The 15,267-nt window shown below is 45.4% G+C and overlaps 1 protein-coding gene across 3 annotated transcripts in view; it reads left to right on the forward strand.

Moving 5' to 3' along the window:
• The first annotated feature begins 720 nt into the window (after positions 1–720).
• EFCAB2 (EF-hand calcium binding domain 2) overlaps positions 721–15,267 on the forward strand; it is a 118,566-nt gene continuing 104,019 nt past the window's right edge. The window contains exon 1 of one of the 3 annotated variants that reach the window (XM_044777492.2): positions 721–1,012. In XM_044777492.2, the coding sequence (XP_044633427.2) occupies positions 806–1,012 (207 nt within the window). In that variant the 5' untranslated portion in view covers positions 721–805. The remainder of the gene's footprint in view (positions 1,013–15,267) is intronic. The other 2 variants (XM_044777493.2, XM_044777495.2) reach the window with 2 other exon arrangements.

Genomic DNA, 15,267 nt, shown 5'->3' on the forward strand with positions numbered 1-15,267 from the left:
TTAGGTTAGGTACTGTAGGTATTTACAGGTAGAAGATTAGGCTCCAGTCAATGCAAATAATCTATAACCAATCTACAAATCAAAATTGGGGTGAGTTGATTATGAGCCAGATTTGAGGACCATATAGTCTGGGAGTGTCCTTCCACAAAGGAACAGAGCTCTCCAAAGAAGTGGGGTGTACAGAGTAGGTATATACCATCAAAGAGTATGTATCACAGGTGATTGAAATGTCCCTTTTACAATAGTCATGAGATCGCCCTGTCGGCACAGCGATTGGCAGACACAGCAGGTAGCTCATCTGTTATCTCCAGCTGGGTGGTCACAGGGTGCACACAGCAATCAATTCCTAGCCTAGGGAGAGACGCTGATCCTTAACGAAATGCCAAGGTGGGGGAAGTTGCACCTTTGTCTTAAGGGCATTTGTTCTTATCTTTGGGACACAGATGCTTACAGCGTATATACAACCATGCTCAACACCCAGTCAGGCCATTTGGAAAAAACAAGGTCAGGCCAAATTAGTTTTACACCAAATGGCTTCCTCATATACTATTTTATATTTATATTTATATATATCTCCTATTGCCTGCCATTTTTATTTGTCAAAGCATATTATTTAAAAACTTTTAAAACAAAACTTTTAAAAACAAAATATTCTAGTATAGTGAATTTTTTTTAATGATTAAAAGTTAACATCGTGTTACAGCTCCAAAGCTTCAGAACAGCGGGATTTAAAGCTCTTCCAGGATAACTCAAACTACAGTTCACGTCGCACGTCCCAGCTAAGAACAATCTGCGGTGCGTAACCATGAGCACAACGCGGGCGCGTCCTGCCGGCCGGACCCTCCGCTCCGCATCAGAGGCCGCTCCGCCGCCCGCACGCGTCTCCGCGGGCGCCGATTCTCCCGGTTCGCGGACTGCAGGGGGCGGGGCGCCGCGACCTTGCCGAACCGCACGGTTGCCAGGCGACGGGCTCCGCGCAAGATGGCGGACGACAGAGAAAGGGAAGGCACAGGTGAGATGCCCGCAGAGGAGGGGCCGCCCTGGGCCTGCAACCTCGCCGCCCGCTCCCCGTGCCCTCCTCGTCCCCGCTCCCCGTCCGCTCCCCCTCCCCCCCCCGTCCCCTCCTCCCCGTCCCCTCCTCATGCCCCTCCCCCCTCCTCCCCGTCCCCTCCTCATCCCCCTGCCCCCTCCTCCCCGTCCCTCCTCATCCCCCTCGCCCCTCCTCCCCGTCCCCTCCTCATGCCCCTCCCCCCTCCTCCCCGTCCTCCTCATCCCCCTCCCCCCTCCTCCCCGTCCCTCCTCATCCCCCTCCCCCCTCCTCCCCGTCCTCCTCATCCCCCTCCCCCCTCCTCCCCGTCCCTCCTCATCCCCCTCCCCCCTCCTCCCCGTCCCCTCCTCATGCCCCTGCCCCCTCCTCCCCGTCCCCTCCTCATCCCCCTCCCCCCTCCTCCCCGTCCCCTCCTCATGCCCCTGCCCCCTCCTCCCCGTCCCCTCCTCATGCCCCTGCCCCCTCCTCCCCGTCCCCTCCTCATCCCCCTCCCCCCTCCTCCCCGTCCCCTCCTCATGCCCCTGCCCCCTCCTCCCCGTCCCCTCCTCATCCCCCTCCCCCCTCCTCCCCGTCCCCTCCTCATGCCCCTGCCCCCTCCTCCCCGTCCCCTCCTCATGCCCCTGCCCCCTCCTCCCCGTCCCCTCCTCATCCCCCTCCCCCCTCCTCCCCGTCCCCTCCTCATGCCCCTGCCCCCTCCTCCCCGTCCCCTCCTCATGCCCCTGCCCCCTCCTCCCCGTCCCTCCTCATCCCCCTCCCCCCTCCTCCCCGTCCCTCCTCATCCCCCTCCCCCCTCCTCCCCGTCCCCTCCTCATCCCCCTCCCCCCTCCTCCCCGTCCCCTCCTCATGCCCCTCCCCCCTCCTCCCCGTCCCCTCCTCATGCCCCTGCCCCCTCCTCCCCGTCCCCTCCTCATCCCCCTCCCCCCTCCTCCCCGTCCCCTCCTCATGCCCCTCCCCCCTCCTCCCCGTCCCCTCCTCATGCCCCTCCCCCCTCCTCCCCGTCCCCTCCTCATGCCCCTGCCCCCTCCTCCCAGTCCCCTCCTCATCCCCCTCCCCCCTCCTCCCCGTCCCCTCCTCATGCCCCTGCCCCCTCCTCCCCGTCCCTCCTCATCCCCCTCCCCCCTCCTCCCCGTCCCCTCCTCATCCCCCTCCCCCCTCCTCCCGTCCTTTCCCTATCCCCCTCCCCCTCCCTTCCCCCTCCCCCTCCCCCTCCCTGTTCCTCTGTCCGTGGACCAAGCCGGGTGTCCGCGCGGCGGCCGAGGCGCCAGCAAGGAGGCAGGGATGGCGTCCTTGTTCTTGGTCGCGGGGACTTGGGGCCGCTGGCGCCGCGCGCGTAGCTGCCAGGCTGTGGGCCAGGGCGGCAGGACGAGCGGGGCGCTGGCCGCCGGAGCCCGGGGGAGCTCGCCGTCCGGCCGCGCCGAAGCCTCGCCCACTTTATAAGATACATCCTAAGATGATTGCTTTTTTAAGATGAATTTTAAAACTTCCCCAGAAAACCAAATGACTAAGTTATTTTTGTTTTATTATATTTTGTTTTGTAAGTTCTTATTTACAAAAAAATGGAAAAATAATTAGGATATAAATTCAGTTAATTATGGATATGTGCATTTTTTTTAAAAAATTTGATTCGGTCAGCGTGAGAAAACGCACTGGATTACGCCGCAAATACAATTTTTTTCTTTTTGAAAAATAGGTTGAGAGCTTTCCTGAGTTTTCAGTTTTCAAAAATACTTTTCTATCTAAAATAAATTCAGAGGAAGAAACGATTGTGTGTGTAACTATAGAAGTAGTGATGGCTGTTAAAAACTGGATGTCATTCATTCAGTTGGCATATATTTAATGTCTATCCATATGAAAGGCATGCTGATTAGGTTAGAACTTTGGAGGATACAAAGATGAAAAAAGCCGTCGTAATTTCTGCCAAAAAAGGCGAGATCATTAAGGGAGATAAGACGTCCACAGAGGAGAGCAAACAGTTCAGTGGGCTGAGCAGCCTGCGCGCCAGGCCTGGGCCCTGCGTTGCGTCCCGTCCTGCTCTGTGGACGCAGCCCGGCGTCACCATCACCGGGAGCTTATCAGAGAGTCTCCGTCCCTGCCGCGGCCGCCTGACTCAGTCTGCGTTTTAACAGATGTGCGGGTGACCCACATGCACGTTAACGTTTGACAGGCGCTGTTATGTGGTATATCTCAGTTATTAACAGTTTTATGCGTTAACTGTAATTGCAGTTTGAAGGGCATGATGAAGTAAAGGTATGTTCTCTGAGGATAAACCAGAGTCATTTGGTGACAGCATCTTTGTCTGGACACACTCAACTCCTGTATCCGATTCTCAGCTCTGACGGTTCAGAAATTACATCTAACCAGTTAATCAGAAGTGAAAGACTTTGGGGATTCACTCAAGCTAACTAAACTCATGAGAGTGATGTGCAAATCTGAAGAATATTTTATTAATTTAAGTAGAAATATGTTGATACATTGACCAGAAAGCTGATCTCTATAGTGTAAGGCATTGTTTTAAGGGTATTAAGCGTTTGGGGACAGCGAATTTATATTTCAAAAGTCAGTTGATGAGCATCGAACCACACAAAAGAAAGGATCATTTTGGAGGATATGTCCATTACCGTATAAGCTCCGAGAGGGTCCGGACCATTTTCTGGTCCGTTATATTCAGCTTCCTGCAGAGCATCCAGTACATGGTAGGATCTCAATATTTTTTTAATTCAGATCATTTGAATTAAAGATGTTTATTTTTACCAAAAGCATTACTTGGTGTTTTCTGAAATTTATTTTACACCTAAAAGTACATAAAACTACTTTTAGGGTTTCCCCTCTCTTCCTTAGAGGTATATTACATGCTTCTATTTCATCTGGCTCAACAGACGTTTTTTTGAGAGCCAGGGGATTCGCTGGCCTGTCTATAGGATAACAACTACAGAAATCCTTGTAGAAACATACATGTGTTTTAAATAGGTCATCTTTTATCTTGAGGTTTTTGAAGTTGCAAAGGAAGATTAAGTTTCTGGTTATCCATCATATCCAGCTCTTCTTCAACATTTAGGGATTAATCTTGATACAAGTATTGAAAATATTGGTAAGAAAAATTAACTAAATCTCTTATAGGGGCTATTATCTTCTATTTATAAAATTTTTCTATAAGATTATGTACATTGAAGTTGTTATGCTTATTTATAGCATTTTTGTGCCTTAACATAGTATAATTTATTTTTTTCCTAGATTAAAAAATGTACATACTTATGTTAGCTAAAACAGAAAGGAATTTATATTTTAGAATTGTTACCAAGCAAGGGCTCGATCTGCTGGCTGTAAGACAAAAGCCAATAGTGCCACTTGAGAGGGCTCGTAGATTGCCTCTGATATTTGTAATATCTGTGGAGCATGTTTAATTCCCTGTCAGCGGCTGGAAGCCCCCTTTCCTTCCAGATAGCTTCGTGGGCATGGACCACCAAAAATGCATTTCGGAAGTCCAAATAGACATCCACCCTTTTCCCTCGCAGTGGGAGTAAGGCTTTCATGAGGGCAATGATCTCAGCCTTCTGGGCTGAAGACCCTGGGGGTAATGCCTTAGCTTCTAGAGTCTTCTCCAAGGTCACAACTGCATACCCAGCCCGCCTCTTACCTTGATCTGTGAAGCTACTACTGTCCATGAAAAGCTCCAGTTTGGGTTCTTCTAATAGCTCGTCTTTTAGATATGGCCAGCTAGAATAAACCATTTCTATGATCTGCAAGCAGTCATACTCTAAAGCTTGAGAGGCCTCATTGGGAAGCAAGGTAGCCGGGTTCAGGTTTAAAGTGACTTGTCACCTGACATTTGGATTGTCCAAAGGGATAGCTTGGTTCTTGCCCATCCTTCCCGAGATGAACTAGTACCTCCCTTTCTGTTCCAATAACTGTGAGGATATGGTAGGGCAAATATACCATGGTAGGTTGGCCTGCAGTAAATTCTTCAGCTTCTTGAAGAATGTCACATGTGGCCGCTACTACCTGAAGGCATGAGGGCCAGCCTTCACCATTTGACCCAGTTACTTAGAGAAATAGACCCCAGGTCTAGAGATTGTTCCCAACTTTGAGACGGTACTTCCAGACTTATGCCTTGTCTCTCAAGTACGTAGAGACTGAAGGATTTGCCCAGGTTCGGCAATCCTAAGGCTGGAGCTGAAGTCAGCTTGGTTTTTTTTAAAGATTGGCACCTAAACTAACATCTGTTGCCAGTCTTCTTTTTTTAATTTTTCCTTCTCCCCAAAGCACCCCAGTACATGGTTGTGTATTCTAGTTGTAGGTCCTTCTAGTTGTGCTATATGGGGGACACTGCCACAGCATGGCTTGCTGAGTGATGCTAGGTCTGCACCCAGGATCTGAACCGGCAAAACGCTGGGCCGCCAAATCGGAGCACACAAACTTAACCCCTCAACCATGGGGCTGGCCCCCATCGTCTTAGTTTTTATCGTATCAAATGCTAACTGGCATTCTTTAGTCCACTCTAGAGGTTCTGAGTTTAAACCCTTTAGGGTCTCATATAGGTGCTTTACTTTGAACCTATAATTAGGAATCCAGATTTGACAGAAGCCTGCCATCCCCAAAAAACCTCATTTGCCAACGAGTTTCGGGAGGACTTAAGCAGTCTATTGCCTTTTCCTAATTGGGCAACAATTCTCTTTGTCCCTTGGATATGGCAAATCCCAAGTATGTGACCTTTTTTTCACAAATCTGAGCTGGCTTTTGAGAGAGCTTATCCACATCCTGCCAAGTAATTTAAAGGCTCAATTGTGCTCATAAGTGGGGCTTGCTATCAGTAGGTCATCTGTATACCACAGTAACAGCTATTCTTTCAGTTTTAGTTGACTCACATCTGTGGCCAGCGCTTCCCCAAATAAAGTGAGAGAGTTCGTAAACCCCTGGGAAGGACAGTCCAACAATATTGTTGTGTCATCTGAGTGCCTGGATCCCTCCATTCAAAGGCAAACAGCTGTTGGGCCTCCTTGCCTAACAGTATGCAGAAAACTGTGTCCTTCAAGTCCCATACTGAGAACCGACCATATTCTCCCAGTATATTTGTTAAGATGGTGTAGGATCTTGAACCATCTTGTTTATGGCACACAGATCTTGAACAAAGTGATATTCATTAGAATTTGGCTTCTTTACCAGGGGTGTTGTATGGAGACTGACAGGATCTTATTAATCCTGCCAGAAGAATTTTTTGAAAATAGGCTGTATGGCCCTCTGAGCGTCCTTTTTGTTTCAGATTAGGCTTTATTTTCTTCTAAGGATATTCATACTGGTAGGGCATTCTTTGCTTTCCCTGGGGTCCCATTTGCCCATACGTTGGGCCTTACCTTCTTGTAGTCTCAGGCAGTAACCATTCTGGTTCTGACCCGAGGATCCCCAGCAAGGCCATCTGCAAACTTGGGGACTGTTCCACGGGAACTCCTATATGGAACTGTCTGGAGTCAAGGTTCCTTGTGCATTTAATTTGCAGAGAAGGTCTCGACTCAGAAGTGGGATGGGGGCATCCTGGTATGTATAGGAAACTGTTTCAGAGTCGGGTCCCCCACCTGACAATCCAGTGGCTGTAGAAATAAACAACTTGGATTTCGCCAGAGGCTCCAGTAACTGGGGTCCACCTTGACGTTTTCTTTGTTAATTTGGCATTTAAGACAGAATAAGTGGCACTGGTATCAACTAAAAAGTTCATTAGTCTGTTCCCCACTGTCAGTTGTACTTGGGGCTCCTGTAGGAGAAATTTGAATGGGGTGCCTCAAATCCAAAGGAGCCCCTGGGCCCCTTCAGTCTTCATCAGAACATTTATCTCTTTCTGCCGTTTGGGAGGTACCCCTCTTTCTCTCATCTGCATTTCCCTTTTCTTTTTTAGGGCATTCTGTCTTCCAGTGTCCTTCCTCCTTGCATTAGGCACATTGATATTCCTCCAGGGGGTGCTTACCTCCTTTCTGTTGACTTGTTTTTCCTTTCCAATGGTCTGGTTTTTGTCTGCCTAGAGCAGCAGCCAGGAAGGCAGCATTTGTTTTAGTGTCCTCCTATCTCATTCCGTGTTCTCTTGTTGTAAACCTTAATGGTGGTGTCTGCAAGCTGAGAGGGATTCATTTCTAAAGCCCCATCCAGTTTTTGTAATTTCTAACATCTGGGGCACTTTATCCTATAAAAGTTATGTTAACCACCCTGAGGTTCTCACAGGCCTCCAGATTTGCATCCTTGTAGCACCTATAGGCTTGGGAAATTCTTTCTAGGAATTCAGAAGGGTCATCATCAGATTTTTGTTGGATTCCCTGAGTTTTATTTAGGCCTTTCAGTTTGGGGACTCCAGTTCTTAGACCTGCTAAGGTGCATCTCTTTAATGTTCTAACCTGAGTTTTCCTCCAGCAGCGTTGGGGTTCCAAGCTGGTTCAGCTATTGGGATGGCCGTATTTGCCGCAGGTGTACACAGGCTCCACCAGATGGAGCCAGTGAGCTTCCTCTTTGGCTTTGTCTATTACCCTTCTTTTATCATCTCCCATTAGGAGCATGTTCATTAAAATATGAACAGCTCTGTCATCTGCAGGGGATCCTCCTGGTAGGGTGGATTATTATTCATCCAATTAAATAAATCGGAGGTAGAGAAGAGATTATGCATCCATATGAATCCAGCAGGCTGTCCTTGAGCATTAACCCCCACAGGATATTGTAGTAATGGGAATTGCTCTGCTCCGAGGGGAGCTCCCTGACCCAATTGGGTTCCCTGTCTAGTGTGGGAGGGTGAAACCCAGCCCACTGTTCCTGGATCCATTTCAGCCTCTCTCTCATAGAGGGCAGAGTGCCTGCCTCAATTAGGGAGGGCACCTCTGGAGGTGGTGGCACCAGGGGCGAGCCACAAGGACTGGTGCCAGTGCAACCAGGGAGGACTAAGGGTTTGTATTAACATTACATCATCATCATTAAAGAGAATGATAAAACAGATCCCTTTTATTCCTTCTCTGCTCTCTGTACCATAAGGAAATCTTTCCTTCCTTTTTCTCATGTTGGTACAACAACATAAAAGCCCATACATAAGGGACTTCATCATCTTTTCCAGCTCTTTTACAACACAATTCTAACTGTAAGATGGTATAGTAATTCAGTGAGCTGGTAAATGGGCAGTGTTTGCTGGATTCCAAGAATATTGTGGCCATGTGACATTATAAGAGAAAATCATCTTCATAGACATTGGCTCATCACTGTAATCAGACAGTCTACTCAGAATCAGCCCCAGTGGGCTCTGCTTGGGGACAGATGGTGTGTTCCCCATTCCGATATACAGAGATGGACAGACACAGATACAGACACAAAAAAACCTGACACCAGTGAGCCAGTTCCCAGATTCTGGGTAAAAGTCCTACAACTATTCCCACTCTGGCAGGGTGCCCTGTCAGCCTGACGGTCCTCCCTCTAAGGGAGGACCCCGGATGGAGGGGAAGGGCGTTCTCAGTTGTGCACACTGAGGGCTTACCCTACTCCAGATTGAGTCTGTTGATTCACCAAAAACAGTTGTTTGTCTTGCCACTGCAGATAGTGTTGAGAGGTAGCTGGTGTTGGTGCGGAACACTGAGAAGGACAAGTCCCCAAGGTGCAGAAGGCCCCGGCAGCTGCTAGGGATTTACCCAAGAGCTTGCCTGCTCAAGGTTAGCTAGCCAGGGGCAGAACTTAATCGTCCCTCCTTGGTCACCAGTTTTGTTACTGAGCAAGGGCTCCATCTGTTCACCGTAGACAAAAGAAAGAACTTTATTAAGCGATGAGCTAGCTCATTGGAAGATGGCAGACTTAAAAAACCATCTTAAGAGGGAACTAACTTAAACACAACTTAGAGAGTGCAAATGGGGTTAAAGAGGGGTTCCAGGAATGTCAGGTGATGGATGGCGCCAGACTGTTGGGTGCCTCCCTGAGTACGAAGAGTTTTCACATCTCCTGACTGATGATGAACGTTTGGTTGTAATCACCTGGTTGTGACTTTCCTGAGGAATCTAAAGAAACATTTGTTATTCTCTTATCAGGGACAGAAGGAAAGGGACAGAAGGTTTCGGGATAGGGGCTATAAATTTTCCACTAACAAGTCATTCTTTCTACTGGTTGTCGATTAGCTTGCCTACGTGCAGTTCTGAGCATTTCTGAAAGGTGTCCTGTGAGAGTAGGCCTGACGTCAGGTAAAGTTCAAACATGGAGCCCCTCATGCTGACTCGGCTTCAGAATCAAGCTAATTTTAAAAATCACTTAATTTTATTTGTTTTACTGAAAAGAGAATGAAATGAGATAGCAAAAATTGTTTTTGAAGTTCTATCATTTCTAAAGTTTCCTCAGCCAGATCATTTTTCTCTTTCTTGTCCTCCTGTTCTCCACTGATTCTCCATTTAATGTTTAATTTAATTGTTGACTTCTAGAGAATTTTATATAGGACTGGAGGGATTTTTTGTTTGTAATTAGAATCATGTCCAGGAAACAAACTGCTTAGGAATAAAATTCTAACTTTTGGCCAGCCAGCTTTGGAAGGTATGTCAGTTTTTTTGGTAAGCCTCAGATACTCAAAGCTTGCTCTGGGATTTACTTTTTTTTTCACTCCAGCCACCCTGAATATACAGCCCTTTCTTTCTTTTTTTTTTTTTTTAAATTGAGGTATCACTGGTTTATAACATTATATAAATTTCAGATGTACATCATTATATTTTGACTTCTGTAGGGACTACATCGTGTTTACCACCAAAAGTCTAGTTTCCATCCATCACAGTAGCAAATGTCCCCCTTTACCCGTTTAGTCCTCCCCTCCCCCCTTCCCACCTGGTAGCCACCAGTCTATTCTCTGTGACTGTGTGTTTGTTGTTGTCTGTCTTCCACTTAGGCATTCCTCTTCACGGAGATTCTCCCAGGTCACCTCTGGTTAAATCTTTAGCAATGGACTGTGTAGGGAGGAGGACATTTCCTCTACCCGCTCTGGGTCCTTCTGGCTGGACAATGAATTGAATTCACATGAGACAGAATAACAGAAGATTAAACAAAGCTTTATAGCATACATACATGGGAGAGGCTCACGCAAACTGAGCAACTCAGCCAAAGCCAACTGGCTGAGGCTGCCTGTTTAAGTATCTTCAGCTACAGACAAGGAGGACATTTGGGGTAGTGGTTTGGGTCTTCGAAAGGGAGGAAGGCAACTCACATGGAAAAGCAAATGTTTGGTAAATAGAACTTTGATAAGAGTGAGCTTAGCAAGGATCCTCCCAGTCTACCAGAACCCAAAGTTATCTATGGTGATGGCCTGTCCTGGGGACAGGCTTTTATTTTAAATTTGTTTTAGGCAGTTAGGGGGGAAAGGTCGAATGTTCTTGCTGAGTCTGAGCCTTTATTGTCTTCAGCTCGAAATAATCCAGAAATAATCAGAAATAATCCGCATACCACAGTGGCACTTGCGACCTTGGGGCAACCTGCCCTGAACCCCATCAACTGCCAGAGAGTATCTGTGTATACCTTTTAGTGTTGAGATAATTGGGTGTTACATTAGCTTCACGTACTTGTATATCCAGTTTCTTCTCCAGGTTTGGGAAGTTCTCAACTATTAGTTCTTTAAATAAGCTTTCTGCTCCTTTCTCTCTGTCTTCTTCTAGAATACCCATTATCTTTATGTTGCCCTTTCTAATGGACTTCTGAAATTCTCATAGAATTGCCACATTTAAAAAAATCTTTGTTCTCTCTCTCCTTCTACCTGCATCATTTCTAGGTTTCTATCTTCGAGCTCACTACTTTTTTCTTACATGGTGCTCTGTTTCCAGTGCTTTCTAATGCATTCTTCATCTCATTTATTGTGTTGTTGTTCTTCAGGATTTCTGTTTGATTTTTTTTTTAGAGTTTCAATCTCTTTGGTAAAGTATTCCTTCTGTTTATTGATTTTATTCCTAAGCTCATTGAACTGCTTTTCTGAGTTTTCTTGTAGCTCATTGAGTTTCTTCGTGACAGCTGTTTTGAATGTTTTATCAGTTAGATCACAATCTCCCATGACTTTTTGTTTGGCTTCTGGAGAACTGTTATTTCCTTTTTGTGATGCTGTGTTACCATGGCTTTTCATGACGCTTCCTGAGTTATGCATCTGCTGGTGCATTTTTCATAGCAAACACTTTTCTGTTTAGGTGTAGCTTTTTTGTTTTGATTCAAACTTTTTAACCAGTTGGAGATTAGAAGGCTTTCTTTTGTTTTTCAGTAGGTGGCACTATAGCACTAGTTTTTGGTTTCTCTTACCTGAGCTGCCTCTGGTTATATTTGAGGATCTGCACATTCCACCCTCCACCTCCTCTCTTCCTGCTGTCAATACTCCTGTTGTCACCACCTGTGTCTCTCAGGGTCACTGATGTGTTGCTGTTGCTGGTGTCGTTGTGGTCAGTTGCTGGCTTTGCTGCTAGGGGTACTAGGATGGCTAACACCTCTGCTGATCCAGGATCACCTGGGTCAGAAGCTTTGCTGCCATGGTGAGGGGCGGCTGTGGGAGAGGAGGGAGCTGGGTTTGTGGGGCACTGCCTCTGCTGTTGTCTGCTACCTTGTGGCCACAGGTGTCACTGTGGTTGGGATGTTTGAGTCGTGTGCCTCTGCTGCTGCTGTCAGGCTCTCAACTATGGCTGGGGGTCCAGGATCACAGCTTTGTCTCTCCCAGTGGCCATAGGTGCCACCGGTGGTTGGCTGGCCGGGGTCACATGTCTGACTCCACTGCTACCTTCCATGTTCTTTGGGGCTGTGGCCAGAGGCCCAGGGTTCTGGGCACCACCTCTGCTCTTTCTCTGTTTCGCCTCCTTTATGTGCTCCAATCCACCCACCTTCATATGTTCCGATATGTGGATCGCTCTGTCATCCTGTAGCTTTTGTTGGGTTATGGAAGTTTTACTCCGTGTAGTTGAAGGAGAGAGACCAAGTGATCTTCTCATGCCACCATGATGATGATGTCTCCCTAGGATTCACTATTGTTGTTTGTACTAAAATATTCTTTGTTACTTTGTGTGCTTTGATAACATTACTTGGTAAAGTGCTTCCAATTCAATTATCAACTCCTAGATGGAAGAGGTTTTACAAGATTTTTGGGTTTTTTTGTTGTTGTTGTTTTGCTGTATTGTGCTATTTCTCTCAAAACCTAACTTTTGGAAATCCAAACTAAAAAACAGAAATTAGAAGTTTAAATTAGTCTTGAAAAAGGAAACTGTTGACAGTCCAGAGTATTGTGTGGAGTAGTGGAAATGGTGAGCTTGGAGTCGGATTTGAATTTGAATTCCAGCTTCTCCCAGCTCTGTCTGATCTTAGCTGAGTCGCTAAACCTAAGGAGGCTCAGGTCCCTCAAATGTGAAATGGGAATAATTATATCCATCACATAATGTTGTTATAATGGGGACAGTGTCTTCTTATTCGTCTTTGTATCTCCAGCATGTATCACAATGCCTGGCATTAGAGGAATGCTGAATAAATAGGAAGGAAAGTGCTTGGTGCATTCTAGGAAATAAATGACTATTAGTATATGGGTGACATGGAACCCAGGATTAAGAAAAACTTAAATCTACGTCTTACAATTGTTGATCACGCATGATGCAATCATGCTTATTTTTGGGGTCATTTAATAAGTTTTCTCCCTGTTTTAGACTGATAAACATCTAGGTAGAAACTAACTGAAGAAGAAAACTAACTTCTTGAAACTGAATTTACTACTTCAAATTCAGAATTAATAAAATTTGGAGAAAAATGGGACTGAAATTTATCTTTGTACAAATCTATAAAAATTTGTCCAGAAAACTTATAATTATTTATTTATTTATTTATTTTAAGGAAGGTTAGCCCTGAGCTAACATCTGCTGCCAATCTTCCTCTTTTTGCTGAGGAAGACCGGCCCTGAGCTAACATCCGTGCCCATCTTCTTCTACTTTATACGTGGGACACCTGCCACAGCATGTTGTGCTAAGCAGTGTCTAAATCCGCATCCGGGATCCGAACCAGCAAACCCCGGGCCTGCAAAGCAGAACATGCACACTTAACTGCTACGCCATGAGGCCGGCCTCAAGAAAACTTACAATTTAAAAAATCTAATGGACAGTGAGATAGCACTTCACACCCATTAGAATGGCTACTATAAAAATAAAACAAAACAAAATAATATGTTGATGAGGATGTGCATGAACTGGAACCCTTATGTACTGTTGATGAGAATGTAAAATGATGCAGCTGCTGTGGAAAATAGTATGGTGGTTCCTCAGAAAATTAAATATTGAATTACAGTGTGATCCAGCAATTCCTTGTCTGAGTTTATACTCCAAATAATTGAAAGCAGGAACTTGAAGAGATATCTGTACACCCATGGTCCTAGCACATTAGCCAAAAGGTAGAAGCAACTCAAGTGTTCATCAACAAGCGAATGGATTAACAAAATGGAGTGTATACTTACAATGGAATCGTACTCAGCTTTAAAAAGGGAGGACATTCTAACGTATGTAACCACAAGGATGAACCTTGAAGACATGATGCTAAGTGAATTTAGCCAGTCACAAAAAGACAAATATTGTATAATTCTAGTTAGATGAGGTCCCTGGAGGAGTGAAATTCATAGGAAAAGAAAGTAGAGTGGTGGTAGCCAGGAGAAGGGGAAAAGGGAAGTTGTTATTTAATGGCTGTTGAGTTTCAGTTTTGCAAGGTGCAAAGAGTTCTGGAGATTGGTTGCACAACAATGTGAATATAGTTAACATTACTAAAATGTACACTTAAAAATAGTTGGGATGGTTAATTTTTATCTGTTTAACCACAATTTAAAAAAAAAAAAGACAAATGGGAATGTTGAGTCTACCCAAAATGAAAAAAAAGGTACATTATTTTTAGGAGGCAATGTGGAAATTCACATTAAAGAAAAAATGATGTCCACATGCTTTGATTCTTTCATATGCCCCTGCGTATTTTTCCCTAGAAGTATATTCTGAAAAAAAGAAAAAAGTGATAAGCACAAAAATGATTATGTTAAAGGTATTTATAAATTTGAAGATATGGGTAAAATCTACTTGGCCAACAAATGGAGATGCAGAGTAATTGTTGTGTATTGACTTGTTGGATTGCAGCCATTTAAAACAATATATAAAAATTGTGTGTGTAAATGGGTAAGGATCATAGGGAAACACAGGAGAAGAGGTATCAGGATTGTCACATTTTCAGGGGCATTGACTTTTAAAAGTCTCATTATTTTAATGTCATTTCTGATGCGGGGTCGGTGAGCCGAGGAGTCGAAAGAAAGATTTCTTGGACTCTCAACGTCTGGCAGTAGTGCTCTTTTATTTAGAGAATAGTATGGAATAGCATGGCAACAGGACCCATGGGCACTCAGAGCCGCTGCGTGGGGACAGGACCCACGGGCAGGAGGAGCTGCTGCCGCTGCTGCCGGCATGGGGACAGGACCCATGGACAGTCAGAGCTGCTGTGTGGGGACAGGACCCATGGGCAGTCAGAGTCTCTGCGTGGGGACAGGACCCACGGGCAAGAGGAGCTGCTGCTGCTGCAAACATGGGTGGACAGTAAGGCTAAATTTAAGGCATAGGTATGTGAGTTATCTCTTTACAAGGCAAAGGAAAGAATATGTAAAAAGAGTTGTTAAAATGGTGTCAGTGCCAGTAGGGTCTGGTTGTTGGGTGGTCCTATAACTTTTAGATAAGAATCAAACCAGATTGAGTAAATGGCAGAAGCCACCACTTAAATATTACCTTCAGCTAAAGACAAAGGAGGATGTTGGGGTGGGGGGGTCAGTTACATGAGGTTGCCAGACACTAAACAACTTAAGCCCTTGCCTTCCCCATTAAGAGTTTCCAGAGATAAGGCCGTCAGGCCTTCCTCCTGGTGCAGAGAGGAAGACACCCCCCACAGATGGAGACTTCCTCCACAAATGCAAATGTCTTTCATCAAAGGGCAAGCAAATTCCAGTCCTCAGAGCCCCCTTTTCATCTGCAGTTTTAAAAGTAACCAGCCTAAAAATCCTCATCAATTTGTACAAAAGTTTTAAAACCTACTTAGTCAACAGCTATTTTTATATTTTAAAATCTGTATGTTAATTATAAATTATTCTTGCCCATTTGTGAAACAAGTTTACCACCTCCTATACTTGACAATGCTTTGTAAACTTCAAGTATGGATTTTATAGATATTAAGAGTGAAATAAAATGATTTATTTTTTAAATGCAGCAATAAATTTG

This window comes from Equus asinus, chromosome 9 (genome assembly GCF_041296235.1).
Source record: "Equus asinus isolate D_3611 breed Donkey chromosome 9, EquAss-T2T_v2, whole genome shotgun sequence".
Taxonomy (NCBI): domain Eukaryota; kingdom Metazoa; phylum Chordata; class Mammalia; order Perissodactyla; family Equidae; genus Equus; species Equus asinus.